This window comes from Anomaloglossus baeobatrachus, chromosome 8, assembly GCF_048569485.1.
Source record: "Anomaloglossus baeobatrachus isolate aAnoBae1 chromosome 8, aAnoBae1.hap1, whole genome shotgun sequence".
In the NCBI taxonomy this organism is placed as follows: Eukaryota; Metazoa; Chordata; class Amphibia; order Anura; family Aromobatidae; genus Anomaloglossus; species Anomaloglossus baeobatrachus.
In genome coordinates this window covers 200461704-200488941 of record NC_134360.1, presented here as the reverse complement: position 1 = coordinate 200488941, position 27238 = coordinate 200461704, and the positions used below count along the sequence as shown (strand labels likewise).

The 27238-nt window shown below is 43.1% G+C and overlaps 1 protein-coding gene across 2 annotated transcripts in view; it reads right to left on the bottom strand.

Moving 5' to 3' along the window:
* DPYD (dihydropyrimidine dehydrogenase) overlaps positions 1–27238 on the bottom strand; it is a 1712944-nt gene that overhangs the window by 527905 nt on the left and 1157801 nt on the right. For both annotated transcript variants that reach the window (XM_075321045.1, XM_075321044.1), the window contains exon 14: positions 290–454. In XM_075321045.1, coding sequence (XP_075177160.1) covers positions 290–454 — 165 coding nt within the window. The remainder of the gene's footprint in view (positions 1–289; positions 455–27238) is intronic.

The window sequence follows — 27238 nt, the reverse complement described above, 5'->3', positions numbered from 1 at the left end:
AAGAATCAAGACAATCCTGACCATTGCGGTTTTCATTTTATCCATGGATATAACATTTTTTAAGAATTTTGCAATAAAATAATATTTTTTATGGAACCTGGATGCCGGATTACTCCCTCCCTTAGCCAATACTGGTAAAAGCCATGCTATTTTTTGTCTTGAAATAATGTTTGAATGGGATTTGATGGACACAGAGCTCCTCCACTTACCAGTGCTGTGAAGACCAATAGTGCCTTAACATTGCTAAACTATTCAAAAATCAAAAGTAATTTTACTCATTGGAACTTACATGTTGAGGAAAGTCAGTCTTCAATTCAGTAATAGATTTACACCAGTAAGAAGAAGTCTTTTCACTGATAAGTTCAATATTCAGAAAGGCGCCTTGTCCCGGTCCGTAGAGGTGGCCAGAGGTTGTTCCACGTACAATCCTAGGTGACACATTAGTCACTATATCCTGAAAAAACATAGCAAAATCAACATTATTGAATGGAAAAATGGCAGTTTAGGAATATACATACCACTGAAAATACCATAGATGAGAATAAACACCACAGTACAGGAGAAAATATCTACTGTTCGTCTTCAGTATGCCAACTGACATATGACCTCTGTAAGGATATTCTGTGTGTAAGTTTAGTTCCATAGAGGTTTATCTGTTTGTGCCATAGATCAGTTATGGGATATTGCAGTCACTGAAGTTGTATGGTGTGAGAGAATACAAACCATCTTGTTCTTAGTGAAACCATCTTGTCTTATAACTAAATGATGTCATAGGGCTCAGCTAACACTGATGGGCGGGGAAGTTTCAAATTTCTGTTCACACTTCTACTGTTCTTATTGGTGCATAGTTAAGGTGAGTTATTTCTTTGTTTGGGATACTATATAAACTGGTCACATGAGGTAATAAAGCAGAAATTTTCAGTACACCACAAAGCGTGTGTGCTGCAGTAAATTGCCAAGTGCTTGTAAAACAAATCTTTTTAATTTGGAGTTCCAATGGCAGAGGAGTGTATTTCATTCACACATGGCAAGATCATGGTCAGTGGAACAACAATTGATTGTGATTTGGCCACTACTGAAGCTCGAGATAATTTCTCTATTAATTGTCAATATTAAAAATGACACACAATTAAACTGGCTACAAAATTTTCCTTTATGTGTGCTAAATGCATAAAATAGGCTGTTTCTTATAGTTATTTGTCCCCTAATTCCAAATCTGCTTTCAATTTTTTTTTTATCAGGCAGGGATTTTGAGTAATGTGTTTACAGTTTAGTTTTATTTTTATTTTTAACATAAATTAATATACAAATTTTAGGTTTTTTTTCAATTATTATTTATTTTTAAAATGTTTGATTTTCTTCAATATTTAGCTGCAGGGGCGTCCCTTTTTAGTCCCCAACAGTACTCTGCAAGCATTTTTGGGCTCCATTTCCCTTTATAATGGCCTACAAGTAGCACAATGTCTTGATGAAACCACTCAATGTGCTCACCATTGACATTTCCAAAGTTGTTATGGAAAGAATATAAATGGGAGATCAGGAAATGTATCTTGAGAGACATAATGCATCCTACTTCTTTGTAGCATTGTAATACCTCAGTTACAAGGTCTCTATAGTTTGGTGCTTTTTGGGTGCCAAGAAAGTTTGAACAACTCCCACGCTGGTGCCTCAGTTTTGCTTAGATTTGTGTCAAAATCAGTGTCTTTGATCAATTCCCTTATTTCTGACCCCACAAAAATGCTTTCCTTGATCTTGGCCTTGCTGATTTGTGGAAACTTGTTTCTGAGATATGCAAAACCCTCACCAAGTCGATCCATCGCATTGACAAAGTTCTTCGTGAGTTTTAGGTGGAATGGTAGAAGGAAAACTATTTCTGAAGCTACCAGAGGCTGATGTAGGACATTCTTTCTTCCAGGAATTAAACTGTTTTTTGGTGACCACTGTTATATTTTGAAATGTTTTCTCTGGTGTCCCATTTGCAAAGAAGGCAAGAAAACTTTGTAAAGCCAAGCTGCAACCCACCACCAAGACTATCACCTAGAGATCACCACAAATGTTCCGCTCATAATGGATTTTTGACAGCAGAAAGTAGATATTTTCATGTTTCTTTCAGACTTGCTGTATTAGCAAGAGAAAAGGCCGCATTACACGATACGATTTGTCTGACGATATGTCGTCGGGGGTCACGGTTTTCGTGACGCACTTTCATCATCGTTAGCGGCGTTGTTGCATGTGACACCTACGTGCGACTCCGAGCGATCGCAAATAGAGTGAAAATCGTTGATCGTTGACACATCGTTCAGTTTGAAAATATTGTTCGTCGTTTGGAACGCAGCAGACATATTGCTACGTTTGACACCCTGCCAACGACGAACAACATCCACACGACCGCCTTGGTCAAACAATATATCACTGAATGATGTAGTTTGTGAGATGTGTACGTGTGACCGCTACAAAACGACCTATGAGCAATCTCGGCAAAATCGTAACAATGATATAGGCGTGTCACATCGCTAACGAGATCACTAGCGATATCGTTGTGTGTAAAGCAGCCTAAACAGATGAATTTTGTTGCTATTCTGCAAAAGTAACTCTTGTAAAATAGATTTTGAAGTCTATAAAAAGCCTCCATTCTGCAGGTCTCTACTCTTGTCCCATTACATTTAGCAGGGAGTTCACATCATTGCAGTAATCTTGGTCCACTTCCAATATAAATAAGTGTTCAAGCTCCTGTTGTCTATGGCAGATGGAAAATATTTTGATCCCCTGCACCAGCAAGTGTCAGTCTTTAATCCCAAAGCCAAAAGCTCCATATGACTTTTTTATAGGTTCAGACAACAAACTAAATGATTTAGATAAACTTGGTTTAGATTGTGAGGCTCCTCAGACTAATGGCCTAGAAAATCAGGATCTTCTTCATCATCTTCTTCAACTAAAGGTCCAAGATGTTGGTGGTATGGGGACTGGCAGCTCTGAGCTATTTGAGACTGGCCTAATTGCTTAAAGAATGTTTGGATATTTCACTGAATTTCTTGTTTTACTGGTTACTCCAGCATTCTATGTCATACAGAAATAGCAATCTGTAGAATGGTCTCTTGGCTCCTTCCATACCATTGGAACATCAAAGGCCATGTTCCATGGTTTACCATTGAGCCAACTTGTGAGAAGTGTACCACAGGATGAACAAAAAAATGGGGGGCCCAAATTTTTGTCTTGATCTCCAATTTTGCACTTAAAACACAGGAAATAACTTTGTGTTATACTTGTTCTCTGTGATTTTAAAGTCACTGCACAAATATAGAAAAGGTTGTTGGGGTGGATTACACAACTGCGCGATATGTTTAACAAAATGTCCTACAGCACAAAAACGACAACAGTATTCAAAGTAAATTTATTATAACAATAGTTTAAAATAAAATAAAACTTAATGATAATAATATTCACGAAGGGCAGTGAGCTAAGGAAGCTTTTTGGTATGTAACCCGTGAAACCCCAAAGCGCACAAATCCCTACCCTTTGTCAACCTTGGAAAAACGCAGAACTCTGTTTGTTACCAAAGTATGAAAACTAACCAACTTCATAAGAACAGTGCAAAGTTATAACAATCACAGCACATAAAAAGGGAAAGAAATTTACTCAAGGGCAGTGTAGGCTAAATTTATTGGAAAAAACAAATTATGGAAAAGTGGTGCCCGATTGGAAAGATCTGATTGCAGATTCTGAATCAGAACACAAAAATGCTTTAAGAACAACCAAATGTACTCATTTAATAATATATTTGTTGATCAGAGAAGCAACCACCCTAAATTGATGAGAAGTAGAGATGAGTGGACCAATTGAAGTACGGATCGGCGGGTTCAGCCAGATTTTAAATAAAGTTCCGTTTGGGGCCCAGACTTGACCTAAACACCAATAGACGTCACTAATTGGGCAGTTTGGGTATCTACCCACATGCAGACAACCATAAACAGAACACTTCCGGGGGAGGGTAGGGTTTTTCCATTTTTTTTAGGGATTTTTTTAGGGATTGCACACTACATCTAATAATACTGTTGTTACCCCCAGTGTGAGCCGTTCAAACACTGCTGAGCACCAAGCGTACCAAAGCACAGTGATGCTCGCTTGAGGAGTTTTGATACGTAAAGCACCTGAACTCCGGACTCGAACATTAATTTTTAAGTAAAGGCCATGTTCAGTACGAACACCGAACTCAGAATCTCTGGTTAGCTCATCTCTAATGAAAAGATATTCTCAGATAATTGTATAGAATTATAATAATTAATATTATATTAATTATTATATTATTATATAGATAATTATAATAGAACCTGTTTTCAAAGTATCCTGCAAATAGGCATTAGATAAGGAGATGGTCTTCGTGAAAAAAGGATTTTTACTATGAAATCCTTTTATTAATAATCTATTATTTTCATCTTATTTCATATTTTATTCTGCTATTCTAGGATCAACTGGATTGTTTCAAATTGGATCCAGGCAAAACCATATAATATCAAATTGATATGTTCTTCATATTTACATTGTGTATTTAGAGATAGATGTTAAAGCGCTATAAGAATTGTTCAGAAATGAAAGAATGTGGAAATCTAAACATTTCTAAAATTACCTGGAGGAGAAATTAATATGCCCAATTCCTTGTTCGGTGACAAATATATAGAAGCATAACTTCCCCCATGAAAATCATATTCAGCATGTGAAAATATAATTGATTGGAATTTTAGTTGTCACCAGCAAAAATATCAAATGTAAGAATTTACAAGGTTGGCAAGTTTTCTACCTGTCCTAAAAGCATCATTCTCCTGAAAGCAAATTTAGCTACGACAAAGACATTCATTTTATAGTAACTTTTAAAACTGGACTTGAAGATGTCCCACATCTAGTGATGAGCGAGTATGCTTGTTACTACTCGGTACTCGCACGAGTATCACTGTACTCGGGCTACTCGGCGGGGACCGAGTAATCTCGCGATACTCGTGCTGTACTCGTGGTCTTCATCCCTGCATGTTGGCGCTCATTTGAGAGCCAGCGCTCATGCAGGGATTGGCTGGCAGACCACTGCAATGCCACAGCCCTGTAAGTTGTGGAATTGCAGTGATTGGCCGGCCTGCACAGCGTGACCGAGCCTTTATACCGGCGGGCGCGCTGTGCTCTGCTCACAGCCATCCAGACAGTCAGTGCAGGGAGAGTGTTGCTGCTTCAGGGAAAGGTTTGCGGCCCTTTATAGTTTTTTCCGTAGCAGGGCTGCAAACAGTGTGACCAGAAGTCCTTCTCAGGACTATTATAGGTTGTATACAGGCAGGCAGGGTATAGCCAGGTCGGAGTACAGTAGCAGAGTCCTTCTCAGGACTATTGTTGCTGTATACAGGCAGGGTATAGCCAGGTCGGAATACAGGCTAGTGACCAGAAGAGTCCTTGTCAGGACAATTGTAGCAGTATACAGGCAGGCAGGCAGGCAGGGTATATATCCATTCCTAGTGGTGACCGTATACCAGCCTTCATCATATCTGGGGCTGATGTACACAGTCTAAAACAGTCCAGATAGTGTCAGACTTCTCAGTAATTGTCGCTCCTAAAAACCTGTTCTTAGTGCGTCCGTGCTTGCATTTAAAAACCGCACGTGTGTGCCTGTTGGTGGCAGCGTACAGGTGCACGTTTTGCAAAAAACTATTATATAACGCACAAGTCTAGTGAATACACGTCAGCACAGCATTTCAAAATGCGCAAGGGCGTTGGCAAGGAACAAGGAAGTGGACGTGATGGTGGTGCAGGCAGAGGCAGAGGTCGTGGGCAAGCTCTAATTTAACCACAACAAAGGGCCACATCTACTCGCTCGCACGTCCTGTCCCAAATTCTTGGGGACCGCAGCAGTACACCGCTCTTGAACCAAGACCAGTGTCAACAGGTTGTTAGTTGGATAGCGGATAATGCTTCCAGTCAGATTGGCACCACCACAAACACTCTGTCTTCCACACGGTCAAGTGTCAGTAGCCGTGATACTGCACCGCACATTTCAGAACCTGATCCTCCTTCCTACCACAAGGCCGAGTACACGTCCTCGGACATTACGGATCCCACACTTGGACACTCGGAAGAGCTGTTCACGTTTCTATTCGCACATTCTGGCCTCTCACCAGCTCATGTTGAAATGGGTCATGAGGAGACCGTATGTACAGATGCCCAAATATTTGAGCAGCCACGTTCTCACGAAGTTGGCAACGTGTCTCAACAAGGGGTGGACGATGACGAGACACAATTGTCAGGAAGTCAGGAGGAGGAGCAGGGTGCGGAAGAGGAAGACGACGTGGTGGATGATCCAGTAACTGACCCAACCTGGCAGGAGGATATGCAGAGCGAGGACAGCAGTGCACAGGGGGGGGGAGGCGTAGCATCACAACAGGCAGTAAGAAGCAGGGTGGTGGCCCCAGGCAGAAGTCAGGCAACCGTTCCCCGAAACAACACGACACAAGGTGCCTGTACAAATGTTAGGTCTTCCCGAGTCTGGCAGTTTTTTAAGTTGGCTCCAGATGATTCTAAAAAGGCCATTTGCAACACCTACCGTGCCAGCATCAGCAGGGGTACCAAAACTAGCAGCCTGACCACCACCAGCATGATCAGGCACATGTCAACCAAGCACCCGACTTTGTGGGAAGTACAACAGAGTCGAGGAGCAGTGCTTGCTGATGTCACTGCTACGTCTTCGCTTGTTGTGCATGCGAGCCAATCCCCTGTCCATGCTGCCTGCGAACAAGCCTCCTCCGGTCCTGCACCTGCAGTTGCCTACGCAGAAATAACACCATCATCAAGCACGTCCTTGTCCCAGCGCAGCGTTCAGTTATCCATTCAGCAAACCTTTGAACGCAGGCGCAAATACACTGCCAACGCCCCACATGCCACAATTCTAAATGCTAACATTTCGCGACTGCTTGCGCTGGAAATGTTGCCTTTTAGGCTGGTGGAGACAGAAGCATTCCACGACCTGATGGCGGCAGCTGTCCCACGTTACTCGGTCCCCAGCCGCCACTATTTCTCCCGGTGTGCCGTCCCCGCATTGCATAACCACGTGTCACAAAACATCACACGTGCCCTGAACAACGCTGTTTCACCCAAAGTCCACCTAACCACAGACACGTGGACAAGTGCTTGTGGGCAAGGCCGCTACATCTCGTTGACGGCACACTGGGTTAATATTGTGGAAGCTGGGACCCAGTCTGAGCGAGGGACGGAACACGTCCTTCCCACACCAAGGTTTGCAGGCCCTACCTCAGTCAGGGTGTCACCCACACTCTACAGCTCCGGAATGTCATGCTCTTCAGCCTCCTCCTCCTCCTGCGCATCCTCATCCACTTTACCCTCCACACCAGTCCCAAGCTGGAAGCACTGCAGCACTGCCTTGGCAAAGCGGCAACAGGCTGTGCTGAAGCTAATCTGCATAGGTGACAAACCCCACAATACAGAAGAGGTGTGGACAGCTCTGAAACAGCAGGCAGATCACTGGCTCACACCTCTGAACCTAAAGCCAGGAAAGGTCGTGTGTGACAATGGCCGGAACCTGGTGGCGGCTTTGAGGCGAGGCCAGCTGACACATGTTCCATGCGTGGCCTATGTGCTCAACCTTGTGGTTCAAGCGGTTTCTAAAGTCATACCCAGAGCTGTCTGATCTGCTGGTAAAAGTTCGCCGCCTGTCTGCACATTTTCGAAAGTCACCTACTGCTTCAGCCGGCCTTGCCGGCTTTCAGCGCCGTTTCCATCTTCCGGCTCACAGACTGGTGTGTGATGTCCCCACGCGTTGGAATTCAACTCTGCACATGTTGGTCAGGATATGTGAGCAGAAGAGGGCAGTTGTTGAGTACCTGCATCACCTAAGCCGTCGGGAAATGGGTCAAACTCCACACATAACACCTGAGGAGTGGAGATGGATGTCCGACCTATGTACCATCCTCCAAAACTTTGAGGACTCGGAGGAGGAGGACTCGGAGGAGGAGGACTCGGAGGAGGAGGACTCGGAGGAGGAGGACTCGGAGGAGGAGGAGGACTAGGAGGAGGAGGAGGACTAGGAGGAGGAGGAGGAGGAGGAGGAGGAGGAGGAGGAGGAGGACAGCATGTTCAGTCAACGTGTTGGTCAGGCTACTGAAGTCCTGGCTGTTAAGAGTCTGTCGCACATGGTTGACTTTATGGTAAGCTGCCTGTCTCGTGACCCTCGCGTTAAGAACATCTTGGCCGACAATCATTACTGGTTGGTAACACTGTTAGACCCACGCTACAAGGAGAACTTTATGTCTCTTATTCCCGAGGCGGAGAGGTCAACCAAAATGCAGCAGTTCCGGAAGGCCATAGTCACGGAAGTAGGCAAAGCATTCCCCTCACAAAATGCTAGCGGCATAGGTCAGGAATCAGTGGACAACCAAGGCGTACAGCCGAGAGAGGCACAAGTCCAATCCGCCAGAGGTAGGGGAACAGTCTTTAAGATGTGGGACAGTTTTCTCAGCCCCTCACGTACCACAGCCCCTGAGGTGCGGGTTAGTGCCACAAGAAATCCTAAGTTTGCCCAGATGCTCAAGGAGTACCTTGCAGATCGAACAACTGTACTCCGACATTCCTCTGTGCCTTACAATTATTGGGTATCCAAGGTGGACACGTGGCATGAATTGGCTCTCTACGCCTAGGAAGTCCTGGCCTGCCCTGCCGCTAGCGTTTTGTCAGAGCGTGTTTTTAGTGCCGCAGGTGGAATCATTACAGATAAACGCACCCGCCTGTCAACTGAAAATGCTGACAGGCTGACTCTGATCAAGATGAACAAGGGTTGGATTGGGCCAGACTTCACCACACCACCAGCAAATGAGAGCGGAATTTAAAGTTTGTAATGGGAATTTGCCATGTACCTCCACTCACCCATGGGTACACACTTCTGGACTTTGGATAATCGCTGGACTGCTCCTCCTTCTCCTCATGTGCCACCATGATGACCGTTACAATAGTTAGGCCTTTGTTTCAGGTATACCCCCAGTGGTAAATTTTTTCGCCCATTCTTTCAGAATGGACATTACAACGACAGGAGACCCGCTCCTTTGCAATGGGAACAATGTTTTAGGCCCTCATGTACGTCTCTATCCAGGGACAACGTGGAGCCTCCCAATTTTTGGCTGCCCTGCCAAAGGGCTATACTACAATAGACCCACTTCCTTACAATGGGCACTTCAGGTTTACAGGCCCTCATGCACGTCTCTATCCAGGGACAACGTGGAGCCTCCCAATTTTTGGCTGCCCTGCCAAAGGGCTATACTACAATAGACCCACTTCCTCAAAATGGGCACATTAGAAAGAGGCCTTCATGTACGTCTCTTCTCAGGGACATCGGAGTGCCACACAATGTTTTCACGTAAAATCTTTCATGTAATCTCCAAAAGTAACATACACCAGCTCTATCTCACTATTGGGTATGTGCCCTTAACATTTCCGCCATGAAAATTCATTTTGGTGTCATTTTGGAAGGTTTTCTGGTGAGTCCATAAAAATGGCGTAAAACGCGGACAAAATTGTTCACAGCTGTGACTTTTGAGTGATAAATGCTTCAAGGGATCTTCCCCATGCTGTTGCCATGTCATTTGAGCACTCTTCTGAGACTTTTGTGACATTTTTAGGGTTTCTACATGCTGCCGGGGGTGATTTCATAAAAAAAACTCGGGTCTCCCATAGGATAACATTGGGCTCGGTGCTCGGGCCGAGTACACGAGTATCTTGGGATGCTCGGCCCGAGCCTCGAGCACCCGAGCTTTTTAGTACTTGCTCATCACTACCCACATCACATCACCACATATGCTTTATTCTCCCTAACCCCTAACTTTACTATAATTTAGACAATGTAAAGTTGTATTTCTAAAAATTGGTCGCTATGGTTTAACTGCATTTTTTTCGATGCCTGGAGAATAAACCAGGTTGTTTAGAAAAAGTAGATCGCATTTTTCCAAAATGTGGATAAATCCCCTTTTTAAATGGAAGTCACCTTGATAATTTGCTGTTTGACTGTTAGTGGTGAATAGTTATGAAACGCTGATGATGGTCATATATCAGTACTCATTAATCAGCTGTTTGTTGTGCATCTGGACTCTGAAAACTACAAGGATCAGCTATTAATTACAAGGAAAACTGGAACCAGATTAACATTTCCACCAAAAGAATAACTAGGTGACCTCCGTCTACTAACATTCCTAAACCCAATATTGTCATTTTCGTGTGTGGTTATACCAATACTCCCAGTAGCACGCTCACTGTCTTGGGGTTATGTTTGACTCCCTACATCTGATCACTCGCTCATGTCATTTCCACCTCAAAAACATCTCTAAAATTCGATCGTTTCTTACCTTTGACTCTGAAAAAAACTCTTCCTGTTCCTCTTATTCATTCTCGCCTGGACTATTGCAACTCTCTACTAATTGGTCTCCCTCTTTCTAAAATCATTCCTCTCCAATCCATCCTGAATGCAGCAGCTAGAATCATATTCCTCTCCAACCGCTTCAATGATGCCTCTACATAATGCCAGTCATTGCACTGGCTTACCATTTGCTACAGAGTCCAATATAAACGGATCACTCTTAACCACAAAGCGGTTCACAGTTCTGCACTGTGCTACATCCCTTTCCTCATCTCCGTCCAACACCCCACCCGTGGTCTCTGTTCCGCTATTGACCTAAGACTGTATTCCTCTATAATCTGAACCTCCTAGTCCCATCTCCAAGATTTCACTTGAGCTGCACCAAATCTTTGGAATTCTATACTTAGGCCAATTTAATTTATTCAAAATATCCACAGTTTTAGGCATGTCCTAAAAACACATTTCTTTAGACTAGACTATTAGCTAAACCTCACTTATGTAACTATTGACATTATGCTCTTAACAAAATTTTCTTCCAAATCTGGTCCTTGTACCATCTCTTGTACACACCCTCCATGCACTTAACAGCTTTCTGTGCCTGTACTTGTACACATACTGGCTGGTGACCGGTTCATGCAGGGATATATGAACACCCTATGTATTGTATTGATGGCTGGCCATACAATACTAGCTATTTACCATTTAGATGTTGTGCCTCCTTTATTTAAATCATAGATTGTAAACTTGTGAGCAGGGCCCTCACTTTTCTTGGTATTTGTTGAATTGTGTGTTTATTCTGGTATGTCTTTATTGTCTGTACAAAAACCCTCTATCTAACTAACCCTTTGACAGCTATGAAGAGTCGGTCTCCAGATGGTGACTTTCCTGAGTAGCCGTGCACAGAAGAGCAGTTCTGGATTCTTAAATACTGGGTAGAGGGGGGAGATGTAAGTATGTAAGTATCTTGCCTGTAAGGGAAAGGGCACAAAGTCATGGTGGTCTTTTTGTGGGCAAGCTCTGACTGTTTTACACCAGGTTCTTGGTATCACTGCTATGGGTAAATGGGATCATGATAATTTCTCAGAGCAGAATGTGACTCTCAAGTTAAGAAAGGTTGGAGACCGTTGGCTGAGGTTGTGCCACATCTCCACCAGAGTCTGTTGCTGTGCTTTCTGCACCAGTCACCACCTTGTTCCCACTGTGGGCAGTGCTGGTGGTAGGGGAGGAGTCAGTACTCCACCAGAATATGCTCCTGCAACTTCTGCTCTGGTCACCAGGTGCCGCCGCATACCCACTGTAGGTGGTGATGATGATAAAGGGGGAGTCAAGGTGATTGCAGTCTCCACCCATCCACCAGGCATGGTATGCCTGGGACTTGCAGTATCACTGGCTGACTGTGGTAGTGTGTGCCTTCGAGCTGAAGTTATAAGATTCCAGATCCAGCCTATGGGAATGCATCACACCCTTCTTAAACTTTTCAGTTGTCTGCTGCTCCCCACCAGATATAGCATAGCGTACTTGTACTGCTACATCTCTGGTTTCCCCCTGCTAGTTTTGTGCTATATTTCCCAGTGTTTTTGACCTCTGCCTGTTTACCGATGTTTCACCTGCCTGCTGATTTTGTACCCTGCCTGACATCTTGGTTTTGAGCTCGGCCTTTCTTCTGCCTGCTGATTTGGTACTTTGCGGACATCTGCCTGATGACTATCCTTGTCCACGAACTGCATCCATTCCATAGGCAGCAATCTCCTGGATCTTGAAGTAAATCCAGATTCCTGTATAGGGGTTAAAAGGTTTCAGGATACCTCGGGATCCTGCTTGGTGGGCAGCTTGTGCCTTTCCTGTCCGTGACAGTCGCCCTGTGTCTGTGGTCCTGGACAGCCATCACAGGTTGTTGGTATTTAACCAGTAGTTCTACAGCATATTCAAAGCTCCAGAACTGAGAATGTACTGGTGGCTGCAAAGTTTGGTGACTAGTGTAGATGGCACCACATACTGTACGATGGGCATTTTCTTTTCCTTTCTTTTATATACTATAATGCCCCTGAATCCCGACATAAATCTTGGCACTTTACTAGGTTTTTAAATAGTGAAAATTAGAATGCACTAAAACAACATTACAAAAAATACTGTGTCAATAATAATAATAATACAATAATCTAAACATAATAAAACATTAGAGCTAAAGTGACAGCCAAATAGTCTTGAAGGCAAAGCTCACTTGGCTTTTCAGAATACCAAATCGGTAGCATAACGAATAAAGGTCATTTAATCAAAGATATTAAAATTCTATATAAAAACTTTACTCCCCTGGCCATAGAGTTTAAGAGATCTGTGATGATATAACATGAACCCCATTAGCACACAGCAATTAAGGTCAATTTACATATTTTAATTAAGAGCCACCCCATATAAAACAATTACGGTAATAAGCATACTAACTGGATTTCATAACATTTGGACATTTCTTTTCCCACTAGATAGACAGGAAGCCTTAATTTGCATTAATTAGCTCTGATCTGCATATGTTTGATAAGGCATACCCTTGCCACATAATATTATTTATTCCTGAATCTGCCAAATGTCACTATTACAAAGGATGGGAAGATGCTTTCTTAACATGAGCTATAAATCTTTGTCTTCATTTACATTGCTAAAATATTTTATAAAACTAGAAGTGATCAAATTCTAAGATACAATAATGGAAAGTTTTTATTCCTCGAATACCTACACAATTCCACAAAGATTGATGTGTAATCAGCATTCCTGCTGCTAGTGCACATTATCAGTGACCATAACAGATTTAAAGGGTTAATTCTTCCAAAATATTCACGTTATCACTAGAGATGGGCAAATAGTGAAATAATCGTGTTCGGATTATGCTTGCTGACTACCCAGTACTATTCCAGTATTCACCAGAATTAACTAACCTAATTGCCACAGGGTGAGAGGGATAATAAGGGATCGGGACTCTTCAGGCTAGAGTGCCCTAGCTGTCCCTACTTCCAGAGATACATCTAAAGGTGATGATGTCTGGGCTGCCATCCTTGCCCTGCTCCTGGCCAACCCTGATCTAATACCCCCTTTCCCCAACCCCAGGGGATGGCCGGGACAGGAATAGTTGAACCCACAGATAAGGACAAACAGGGGAAACCCAAACTCTATCATGCAGCACGCTCACACAGAGTAATCAGACAACAAATAAGAAGGAAAATAAAGATTAGAAATGAAATAACCAAATGAAAGGAGGAATACCAATACCACAGCACTACAAGCAACAAAAAGTAAATCACTAGTTACTGGAACACAACAGCACATGGACTGAAAAAGCAAAAAGCTATAGTCAGCATAAGAAGACAGGTTCCTCATTCCTAAAAAGATGGAGAGTAACTGTGATAGGTCTCCAGTAACAGAAGATCCAAAAAATAACCAGCGGGCTAGCAGAAATTAACTCCTATTAGCCAGATCACTAATGAGCACACAGCTGGAAGATGCCTGGGCCTGCCTGTACAATTCAGAAGCACCAGAGAAGGCATAGTGTGGAATATCAGAGTCTGTAGTCTGAAGTTTGATGTCACCTTGACACTCGGCAAGTTAGGAGCCAAACACTGTGTGACATTAATGCAAAGCAAAGGGGAACCTGAGCATTTTTCTTGAAGATTTCCCAGAAAAATGCTTGGGTTCCCCATTGACTTGCATTAAGTTCATTATTCGTAACAAATACTGGAATAGTACCCGGTATTAAGTAAACATAATCCAAACAAGAATATTTCACTATTTGCCCATCATTAGTTATCACTTATCACCTATCCATAAGATAGACGCTAACTTGCTTATAGATTGGTGTCTGTCTGCTGGGACCTCAACTACAGGATTCTGGAACTGCAAAAGTGAGGTTCTGCTCTATTCTGAATGGAGCTGAGGGGCGCATGCTAAGCCTCCACTTCATGTATTGTGTATGGGACTGATGGAGATAGCCAAGCACAGTGCTTGGCAACCCCAAATCCTTTAAGCCTTCAGCTTGATCTTGAGCCATGCCGATTTGATGAATAAACGCTCTGTTGGAAGATCAATCTTGTTCAAACCTAGAAAGGTCCACCAGGGTCTTCTGTGCCATTATCTTAATACTATGAACCAAAGGGTTGCTCTTCTTCCTCTTCGCCTTGCTCCTTCTTTTCTTCTGACTATGATGTCCTTCTCCAGTGATTGATCTCTTCATATGATGTGTCCAAAGAAAGCAAGGCATAGCTTTGTGATCCTTGCTTTGAATGATGTCTCACTTGATTTTTTCCAACTTTGATTTGTTTGTCCTTCTTGCCATACATGATATTGATAACATTTTGGAGGCATTGATTCTTCTTCTGTCTTATTTCTCGTCCAAGTTTCGCATCCACATGTTACTACAGAAAAGACCAGACTATGTACGAGCTGTGTCTTCTTCACCAGTGAAGTGTTCTTCAACTTGAGGACTTTGTCCAGTGACTTCATTGTTGACTTGTCCATAGTTATTCTCCTATTCACTTCTGGTGTTGTCGCTGCATCTTGAGTGATCATTGATCCGAGTAGGTTGAAGTCCTTAACAACATCCAGTCCATCGACGTCCATCTCAAATGTGTCCTGGTCATACCTGACAGTAGTAGTCAATATCTTTGTCTTCTTTGTAATGAGTAGGAGTTTGAGCTTTCCATCTTGACACTCCGTAATAAGACCTTCATTCTATCTATGCTTGTTGCTATCAATGAGCAATAAAATATAAGGATACATAATAAAAAATGTAGCCAATATTTCATACTATTCGATAACTTGAAGACGTACAGTATAAATTGGCCTTTATTTACCACATACCAGAAAAAAGTATCACTTTTTTTTAACTCATTTGTATTTTTTTCTGACTTACAATAGTTTTCAATTAACTTTGACAATTTTCCGTCATGAGCAATCACAACATGACACCGATGTGTGATATTATGTGAATTGCACAGACCTTAAAGACATGTATGAATCTATAGCTCTCTTTGTAATAATGAATTCTAAGGGAAAAGCACGCACATCAGAAATAATGTAGGAGTGGGAGACATTGCAAGACAGTGATGGAAGATTTCTAGTTGTCACAATTTAATTATTAGAAACACATATGAAAGGACATCACATATTGGACAATCATTTCAGACGCCCACAGACTTGTCAGAGGAATTGAATAAACTGATCAAAAAGAAATACCGCCAACCAATGTGATAAAGTTCGGAGGAGCTGATGGAAGAATCATTTGTATGAGATAAATAAACAGTTTCTTAAACTATAAAATATTTCAAAGCGTTTAGTTTTAAGGGAACCTGTCATGTTCCTCAAGTTTGCCAAATTGCCACGATAGTGTTAAATTGAATTACAACAAGGTGCTCCATTACACACAAAGATACTATTTTATTGTAAAAAAATAACTATTATGTACCATTTGTTATATGTTAATGAGCAAGAAACTAGACTAGCAGAGGCATAACCTTCATAAGACTAGATCTGCCTCAGGTCCTGTAATAACGTCCATGGGTATATGATTGACATCCTCTTTTCCACGGTCAGATTAAGCCCAGGTATGGATGTTGCCTACCAACTGCAGCTCATGCTGTATATGTATTATTGTACTGCTCACAGCTCCTCCCAGGTTTGGACAACCCCAAAAAGAAGTGTATATTGACTGATACTTACAGGGAGGGTTCACTAAGTATTTTTCCAAGCCACATCAATACAATGTTGAGAAACAAGGCTTCTCTCAAATACCTTGTGTTGCCAATATTGCTGTAAGCGGCGCTATTGCGGTCTGCGCATCCCCGTCTCATGACCGCCAGGCTCTGTGACCTCTGATGTCCAGTGATGTCACATCAACTTCCAGTTGACTTGACATAATCACGACCAGCCCCAGACTTCCGTGAGTGACTGGGCTGTGGGTGGCGCTTTACTGCCCATCACAGAACAGCATCACTCCTTCTTGTGCCGCTCTGCTGGGCTGTGATGCTGGGCTGGGATTAGTGTGAAATGCTGCCCACAGCGCCGTCTCTCAAGAAGACTAGGTCCGGCCGCGGTGATGTCAAGTTAACTGGAAGTTGATGTGACATCAACAGAGATCGAGGCCACGGAGCCTGGAGGGTCATGAGATGGGGATGAGCAAACCACAATAGCGCCACTCACAGGCACTATTGTCAACATAAGGTAATTGAGAGAAGCCTTGTTTTTCAACATTATATATCAATGTGGGTTGGAAAAATAAGTAGTGAACCACTTCTTTAATGCTGGCAGCAGTTCTCTATGTGTGCTTACTGGAAGACTATTCCAATCAGGTGTCTGCTTATCACCACTTTTCCATTGGTTGACCATTTTGTAAGAGCAGGGTTAAAGGGATTATCCACTACTCGGATAACCCCTTCTCAATCAGAGTGTTTGCCCCAATAAAATAAAAACATTTATGCGTCACCATTTCAGTGGAGTCTGCACTCGCTTTCTGAGGGCTCACAAGACATTATGTTAGCGTCAATCAGCGCCGACTTCCCACCTCCCACCCTCGTACAAATTAAACATCAAAAGGAAGTCAGAGATGTGCCTGCTTCTATGCTTCTATTAATCTTTAATATATCCAAAGGTGTTGAGCGTGAAGCCGATGATGATTGAGTGCAAGGCTCACTTGACATAACAATTTCACATCGGCCTCGGGAGATCAAGTGCCCCAACCACTGGAATGGCAACGGCATTGGACTGGAGTATAGCAGTTTTTACTTTATTGGAGGCAAAAACTCTGAATGAGAAGGGGTTGTCCAAGTAGTGGACAAAGAGGAGAACAGCTTTGACAACAGTAGCACCATTCTACTTGAATGTTCAACCCGGGGAAGAACGTTAATAAAACAAACAGCTGAAAGTAACAGAGTTTAGGTCAGCACACAAAGGAAGTAGCAACTAGCAGAAAAAGAAAGCTTTAGTCAACATGCACCACTGTGCTGGGCTGTACAACCACATTAGGAGAAGTGGACAGTAAAAGTAGTGCATAGACAGCATTCCATGAGAAAATGCTTGGGTTCAAAGAGATACGCCTTGTCACTGGCTGCTGTGCTAAGCATTTCAATTTTTCTATTTTTAAGAGCAGTAATGCAAGTCCATAATTCCTTTATTTAATATTTACATACCTTACCACTGCAGAGTGCAGCTGTCTATTTTTTAGTTTATTGTATTTGTGGTTTGCACATGTTCAGATTTGTCTGTTAGGATGTGTGGGTCAGTTTTTTATTTCACAATGCTTGGGTTCAGTCTGACCCTGGTATAGAGTATGTCAATCACATCCCTAAGGCAGGAGTAGTCTAGGTGAAGCAATGCCTTGAATAACTAGTAGTAGCTCATTAGCATATAGAGAACAGCGCATAAAAGTTGTTTTTCACAATTTCTGTGTGTCATGGAGGTCTGTGCTATAATGCAATAATAAGCCAATTTAACACTATAGTAGCGGGTTGTCAGGCTTGGGGAAACTGACAGGCTCCCTTTAATGACTGCTCACCTGGAACTAAATTATCTTGCTGAAAGTCATAGCATATTATTTCTCTTGTTTCATATCAGATGAATATATAAAGGACTGCAATGCTCACATTGTAAGGCCACTATGTCTATACTGGGAAGCTTGAGCCAAAAGACTACTGGATTCTTCTCAGATTAATGTTTCTTTTATTTCATAACAGGTCAAGTCTACGCGTTTGAGATTTGATGATTCTTTGCTGGTTTGTCCTGAAGAAGGGAGCTGTGTCCTTCTGAAACGCGTAGACTTGACCTGTTATGAAATAAAAGAAACATTAATCTGAGAAGAATCCAGTAGTCTTTTGGCGCGGCTGTGAAACCCATTCTCTACTACTCTCTGTTATCTGCCTCTTGGGGACCGCTGCCGGGACTTGGTGTTACATGCTGCTATAGGTGTTGTGACTGTCACAACCCGAATTGGTGAGTAGGATTATTCTTTGCTTCACCCTATATATATTGGGGTAAGACCCTATTGCGCTTTCTTTTTCCACAGTTTTCACTTATACTGGGAAGCTTGTCAAAGCAAACTATTATCTATTAATAGGCTTCACAAACATATAAAAACCTTCCATGAGGTTTTCAGAACTGGAGCCATGTAAGATAACAAATTGATCATGGCCAGACAATTTTTTTCCTGAATTTCTTTTAATTAAAGGGAATCTGTCACCAGGTTTTTGCTATCCCACCTGAGATCAACATGATTCCGGTGATGTACATTTACCATGTTACTTGCTGCAGAAGTGCAAAGAGAAGAAAAGAAATAGAAGGAAGAGCAAAGGAAAAAAATGAGAAAGAAACACAGAGAGAAAGTAAGTAGGAAAAAAGAAAGTGAGAGAGAAAGAGAGATTGACCCAAATTTTCAATCTTTTCTAAATAGTCTGTTTTTCCTGTGCTCCCTGAGACTGTAGGCTCTGAGATCCAAGTCAGGTTGCAAAGGTAACTTGATGCCCTGGAGTGTAAGGCTAAAATGCACCAGGAGAAAAAGTGTGTCCGTCCTCAATGCTGGGGCAGGTGAGTTAGGCTGGGGCAACACGAGCGTATGGCATCCGATGCGAGTGCATTGGATGCAATGTGCTAATGACCCATGGTTCCCGCTGTGCTGCCAATGTGACGCCCCTGGACTATCAGGTCGTCACAGGGTGCTGTACGCTCTTTCTCTTAAGTGCAGTATCCAAGTCCCTCATGGTTCTGGGTTCCTATCATGCAGTGTTGCCTCCAACAGCAAATCAAATCCTAGATACACCCTGCACCACACCCACCAGGCACACCAGTGGGTGGCTTGAGCGGAATAGGGCCACCCACCTAGGGGTCAGGAAGGGGAGGTGAGGAGAGTTGAGCCGTAGAGTTGAGGAATAGAGGTTGAAGAGTAGTGAAGTGGAGGAGGTTGGGAGTAGTGGCTCCCATGAGAAGCTTACTGGGTTGCAGACGGTGGTCTAGACCTAGAGGAGTCGGACCCCCGGTCACAGGGGATTGAGGCTAGGTGCCTCTGACCTGTCAGAGAGGATGGTCAGCAGCCTGGTCCTATCACCGGTCTGGAACCGAAGGCACGGCGGGGTTCATGGACCCTAGGTCAGGGAGAAGCTTCAGACAACCCGGCAATTAGCCTGCGGAGAACGGAGCCTTTATGGACTGTTCCCATCAGCTCCAGAATCGGGGCACTAGCGCAATGAGGGGGATAATAATAAAGTTTATTTATATAGCGCCAACATATTCCACAGCACTTTACAATCCGGTGGGGGGTTGTATAGGCAAATACAAAACAAAATAGTACATAATTCAACAGCTACAGTAGGAATGAGGGCCCTGCTCGGGGATAGGGCTTTCCAGATAAATGGCCCACAAAAATCCCGATCGTGAGCCCTGAGAGCAAGCTCCCACAATTAGCCATAGTGGGGAGTGGGGCTCAGCAAGTTCCAGACTACTGGGCCACTATGGTGAGTTTACACTTTGTGCGGAGAGGCGGGTCACCAGGCAGCACTGCAGGTGACAGGACCCGGACAAGCTTCCCTTCAATGGCAGCGGCACCAGAGACTTGGGTTACCCAGTTTTCAGCATCTGCTTATTGACTAAGTACCTGAGTGAGTTCCCCTTCATGGCACCTAATACCACCATCCAGAGTCTCAGGTCCTACCTTTACCCGTGGAGGGCAACGACACCTGGCTGCCCCCTTTCATCACCCCGGGTACTCCCATCGGCAGTGGTGGTATCCCCAGTTACCGCACACCACGGGTGGCGTCATGAACTATAACTCCCTTGTAAATATCCCCCTTTACTTTAGAGTGTGGCCCCTAAGCTCCTGGGTCCGGAGACCCTCGAGCCACGAACTGACAATACCCCCAGATCCGAGCAGTTCGATCCGCTGCTGTGGCGGCACACCAGCATGAGCTGAGTGTCATGGCACTGAGATCTGATCCTGGATTGGATCACAGCTATGGAGGAAAGGGCGGGTGCTTAGAGGAGAGGGAGGGATTAATCTCCCTATCTACTCCATTGCCAGCTGATGTGATTATCGCACTGCACTGTGGTGCCATTCAAGTGCAGTGTGATGTTTCACTTGCACCCACAGACTCGTATGGGTGCGAGTGAATACAGATTGTATTTCACCTGAGGCATGATGCAACTGTTTTCTCGGTCCGATTAGGGCTGAGAAAATAATCGCAGATGGGAACGGCCCCATAGAGTAACATGGGTCAGAGTGGAATGTGATTTTTTATCGCATTCCCCTCAGGCGTGTGTCCTAGCCCTTACATCTACCATAATTACTATTTGAAAAACAACTAAGTTATTTAAAAATGTATTAGTGCTAATACCAGGATTTGTATTTCCTTTGGATCACTTTTCTATTGCCTTGCATATCCAGTATACACTATGGTAATGATATTCTACAGGCTATATATACATTTTTGCATAATGAAAATCAACCCTACATTTACATTTTATATAATTGCCAAAATTCTTCACTGAAAACCCCAGTTTTTCCTAATTTACAACGATTGACATGGTGCAATTCTTACATTTCATCACTGTAAAATCAGGCAGCATATGTCTGTTTTAATAGCTCCCCGTTTAACAACTGTCTTAAATGTTACGATAAATAGAGCAAAACACTTATATAAAATGTTTAAGTTGATGCTCTATTTCCACATTTAAATGATGAACATATGCTGGCAATCTAAGCACTATTACAGAAGGATATAATCTATAAATGAAGGAAATTATGCCGATCCCCATCAGAAATAGTTTCTGAATGCAAAATGTAGAGTTTGGCGTTAACAAATTGACTTACTAGATTTAAGTTAACTAGTTAGGATTAAAGCAGATGTTTAAGAGTAAAACTAAAAAAAAATTTTGTCCACAATATTGTCCACAATAATCACCCCTCTTGTCAATGGCCTCTGTATGGTAATTTAACTAATTGATATCTAAAAAATATATCCTCTTCGATCCAATATATATATATATATATATATATATATATATATATATATATATATATATATATATATATATATATATATATATATATCTTAGCTGTAGTACCCGGCTTCGCCCGGGTTAATAACTGCTGTTAACAAAATAGAATGTATTAACAAAAATGTATTCTGCACACAAAAACCACAAAACAAATAGATAGAAATGTAATTATTAAATTGTTGCCTATATTAACCAATCAGAGCTCAGATTAATTAACTGTAGCAAAATAGAAGCTAAGCTGTGATTGGTTGCTATTGGCAGCCTGATAAATCTCCAGGCAACAGAAAGCCCTCCCCCTGACAGTATATATTAGCTCACACATACACATAATAGACAGGTCATGTGACTGACAGCTGCCGTATTTCCTATATGGTACATTTGTTGTTCTTGTAGTTTGGCTGCTTATTAATCAGATTTTTATTTTTGAAGGATAATACCAGATTTGTGTGTGTTTTAGGGCGATTATGTGGCGAGGTTGGTGTATGTGTGGTGAGATGTGTGCTGAGGGTGGTATATGTGTTCAAGCACGTGGTAGTGTGTGGCGCATTTTGTGTGTGTGTTCATATCCTAGAGTGTGGTGAGTATCCCATGTCAGGGCCCCACCTTAGCAACTGTACGGTATATACTCTTTGGCGCCATCACTCTCATTCTTTAAGTGCCCCTTGTTCACATCTGGCAGCTGTCAATTTGCCCCCAACACTTTTCGTTTCACTTTTTCCCCATTATGTAGATAGGGGCAAAATTGATTGGTAAATTGGAACACGCGGGGTTAAAATTTCGCCTCACAACATAGCACCCGGCACTGCCCGGGATAGTAACTGTCTCTCTGTTTCTCTCCCATTCTCTGTCTGTCTCCCCCTCTGTATATATCTCTCTGTCTCTCTCTCTCTCTCTCTCTCTCTCTCTTTGTCTGTCTGTCTCTTTCCCTGTCTGTCTGTCTGTCACTTTCCCTGTCTGTCACTTTCCCTGTCTGTCACTTTCCCTGGCTCCATTGTGACACGCCAACATTCCATATAAGGGCGTGGCTGCGCATTCTTCTTAAGTTCTGACTGCACTGTGGCTCCCAGCTCCATTCGCTTTAATGGAGGCAGGTTTTTTGGCAAATAACTGTAAAGAGCGGGATTAAAATTTCCCCTTGAAACATAGCCTATGACGCTCTCGGGGTCCAGAAGTGTGGGTGTGCAAAATTTTGTGGCTGTAGCTGCGACGGTGCGGATGCCAATCCCGGACATACACACACACACATACACACACATTCAGCTTTATATATTATATATATATATGAGAAAAAATTCCAGCCGCACACTGTGAAAAACCAAAATAAATTCTACCTTATATATAAATGCAGGTATTTGGAATATTACAATGGCCATTGTAATACCAGCCCAGCGCCCCTTCACAGCAACCTCCTTTGCTGGGTCCTACACTACACTGCATCTTCTCTCGGTTTTAAAAACCTACAAGATCAGCTGGTGAACAAAAAGGAGGTTATTTCTATTGTATAATGCATATAACAGGGAGTGTTGCTCTGTTTGCTGGATTTGCACCCCAGCTCCTGGCTGCTTTTTGTTCACCAGCTGATCTTGTAGGTTTTTAAAACCCAGAGAAGGGCGCTGGGCTGGTATTACAATAGTCATTATAATATTCTAAATACCTCCATTTATGTATAAGGTAGAATTTATTTTGTTTTTTCACAGTGTGCGGCTGGAATTTATTCTCATATTTAGGCTACATGCGCACGCTGCTTTTTTCCTGCTTTTTTGCTGCTTTTTTGGCTGCAGTTTTGTTGTCAGAACTTTCTGACATTTGACTTCCCAGCAAAGTCTATGAGAAGTCAGATTTGTCATGCGCACATTGCAGTTTATTTGTCAGCGTTTTAGTTGTCAAAGGTTTGTGACAAATAAAATGCAGCATGTTCATTCTTCCTGCGTTTTTGTCAACATTTGTCACAAAAACGCAGCAAAAACGCAGGGTGTGAAAAACGCACCGAAAACGCATCTAAAATTACATGCGTTTTTTGTGACATTTCCAGGCTCTCTCTGACAAGGTGCAGTTTTGGCTGCATTTTGGCTGCAGTTTGTGAACACAAAAAGATGCAGCGTGCGCATGTAGCCTTATACACCATCCAGATACGCACCTGTTCACATTGTAAAGGTGCTGCCAGTACGGTTTGAAGTCAGGTTAGTACCAGCGTGGGAAACCAGCAAGGGAACCTCTGTTTCACTCTGTTTTTTTTCTATTATATATATATATATACTGCATGGATTTAGGGTGGCTCTCTTAGCAGCCTCTGTCAGCTCCTTTACCTTCTGAGACTGCTGTGGATCTTGAAGTGAAGGCGTCTTCATCACTTCTGTTCTCTCCTGTCTCAGGATCACCAGCAGTGCTACATGAAATATTGGTGGTAGTAGCTCTGCCCAGGGGTATAACTATAGTCTAATGGCCCCTGGTGCAAGATTTGGACCTGGGCCCCACCTGCATTGCTGGTCAGATGAATGGGCCCTTGTAGTGTTCTAAATTCTATAAAAACATACATGCAACAGGTGCAGAATACCGATGAGACAACCACTCACAGCCTACCAACTCATGAAGGGGGTGGCTGCTGGTATTAACCCCTTCAGCCCCAGAGCCTTTTCCGTTTTTGTTTTTTCCTCCCTTTCTTCTGAGAGCCGTAACTTTTTTATTTTTCCGTCAATCTTGCCATATGATGGCTTGTTTTTTGCGGGACAAGTTGTACTTTTAAATGAAACCATAAGTTTTACCATATGGTGCACTGAAAAACAGCAAAAAAATTCCAAGTGTGGAAAAACTTCGAAAAAAGTGTGATTGCACAAAAGTTTTTGGGATATTTTATTCACCGTGTTAACTATATGGTAAAACTGATGTGTCAGTGTGATGCCTGAGGTCGGTGCAAGTTTGTAGACACCAAACATGTGTAGGTTTACTTGTATCTAAGGGGTTAAAAAAAATTCACAGTTTTGTCCAATAAAAGTGGCGCACGTTTTGCGCCACCGAATCCCGTAGTGTTCACATTTTTCGGGATCTATGGCTCAATGATGGCTTATTTTTTGCGTCTCAAGCTGACGTTTCTAATGGTACCATTTGTGCGCAGATGCTATGTTTTGATCGCCTGTTATTGCATTTTGCGCAAAACTTGCGGCGACCAAAAAACGTAATTTTGGTGTTTGGAATTTTTTTGCCGCTACACCGTTTACTGATCAGATTAATTGATTTTAGATTTTGATAGATTGGGCATTTCTGAACGCGGTGATACCAAATATGTGTATATTTTTTAATTTTTTAACCCTTTAATTTTCAATGGGGCGAAAGGGGGGTGATTTGAACTTTTAGGTTTTTTTTTTATTTTTTAAAACTTTTTTTTTACTTTTTTTTTTAATTTTACTGTTCCCCCTAGGGGGCTATAGCGATCAGCAATCCGATCGCTCTGCCCTATCTGCAGATCTCAGCTACAGAGGTAAGATCTGCGTATATGGTGCTTTACTCTCCGTGCTGGCACTATGCCGGCATTGAGAGGAAGCGACTCATGTTAGCTACAGGCGTCATCACATGACCCTGTGCTACCATGGCAACCACCGAAAGTCATGTAATCACGCACGTGACTTCCGGTGTGGGCGGCGGTAAGTAAATGTAATGGCTGCGCGCATATACATCTCGCTGCCAGACTTTAGCAGCAAGATGTAAGGGGTTAAATGTTGTGAGTGGAAGCGATTCCACTCGTAACATGCAGGGACACATGTCAGCTGTTGAAAACAGCTGATATGTGCGCTGATCGCCGCATCCTGCCCGCGGCAGGGGGCGGGGCTTAACGTCACACGCTCCATGACGGATAGATCCGTCATTGGTCGTGAAGGGGTTAAACATACACACTAATGAGGTTTACATAGGGCGCCAGTCACACAGGTACATGTGATGCACAGTGTCCCGCTCACAGCCTATTGATGATGCCCATACTATTTGATCAGGCGGGCTGCCCAGCACCATATAAGTGCATCCCACAGGACAGACATCCAAAGGGGCCATCCTGTAGAAAATTGTGCGGTAAGAATGATATTTCATAAAGTGAGGTATTGGTTCATATTTTGACTGAAATACATAAGCTCGTAACCGAAACGTTAAGGGTCCCCACAAGTGTTGAGCGAGTAGCTAACTATTTGTACTCGCTATACTCATAATGAGTACTGTCTACTACTTGTGTATTCATTCAGAATAGCGTGTGCAATGCAAGTCAATGGGGAAAACCTGCAATGTAACAAGTAACCCGAATTCCGCAGTATTTGCTACTCACATGAATAGTATGGCATTCAGGTTACTCGTTACTTTGCGAGTTTTTCCCCATTGACTTGCATTACACACACTATTCGGAATGAATAAGAGAGTATTAGACAGTACTCATCATGAGTATAGCTAGTGTGAATAGTTAGGTACTCGCTCAGCTCTAGTACCCACGCTTACAAATCCCTACACTATATTCTAAATATTTTACAGCAAAGGACATAAATTCAGAAAAAAAATAAAAGAAACTCACCAAAAACAGTGATTAGCCTGTGGGGAGAATTAGCACCTTTGGCCAAAGGTGTAGCTAGGCTTTCCAGCACCCAGGGCAAGAATTCAGTTTGGCAGTTTGGGTGGTCGTCATGTGACCAGTTACTTATATGTGATTTGCAATCACGAGATGACGAGCTTCTCTTAATAATTCTCTCAATGTTCAATGAGAGACGTAGGAAGAAAAGCTAATTGTCACATGCAAGTATGAAAATCACATATGAGTAGAGCAGCCATTTGGTGACTTCTGGACCCAGTAAGCAGAGCTGAATCCCGACACTGAGTATATTACATGCTGTTAGAACTGAGGATACCACACGGCTTAATTTTATAATTAAAGGGGTTGTCCAGGTTTAAAATGAAAGTCTGCAGTGACTCTATTCATGACTTCAGGCTTCTGAATTCTTACAACACATGCTCTGCACACTTTTAGGATTCTCCGGTGCCAGTGACAAGAATGGATGATCATGTGAGCACAAGTATGAGATTTTATACTTCTGGTCACATTCTGATTTGACATGTCCAGCCTTAAGGGTGCTTTACACGCTGCAACATCGCTAGCGATTGCTAGCAATGTCGCGTGCAATAGCACCAGCCCCCGTCGTTGGTGCAATATGTGGTGCTCGATGCCGAACATTATCGCTACGGCATCATCGCACGCACATACCTTGTCAGCGACATCGCTGTGACCGGCAAACAATCCCACCCTCAAGGGGGAGGTGCATTCGGCGTCATAGCGACGTCACTGCGGCGTCACTAAGTGGCCGGCCAATAGAAGCGGAGGGGCTGAGATGAGCAGGACATAACATCCCACCCACCTCCTTCCTTCCTCATTGCCGGTGGACGCAGGTAAGGAGATGTTCCTCATTCCTGCGGTGTCACACATGGTGATGTGTGCTGCTGCAGGAACGACGAACAACATCGCACCTGTGGCAACAGCGATATTAAGGAAAGGAGCGACATGTCAACGATCACCGTTTCTGAACGATTTTGCGATAGTTGATCGTCGCTCTTTGGTGTCACACACTGCGATGTCGCTACCGGCGCCGGATGTGTGTCACTAATGACGTGACCGCGACGTTATATCGGTAGCGATGTTGCAGCATGTAAAGCGCCCTTTAGTCAATTCATTTTCATCGAGCGAGGCCATGCATGTCTGTTCAGCACGGGATCAAACCTATGTAAATCGCATACTTGCAGCTTTGTAACCTCCCACTGTCACCGCCGGCACCAGAGAATCCTGACAGTGTGTGCACTGTGGGAATT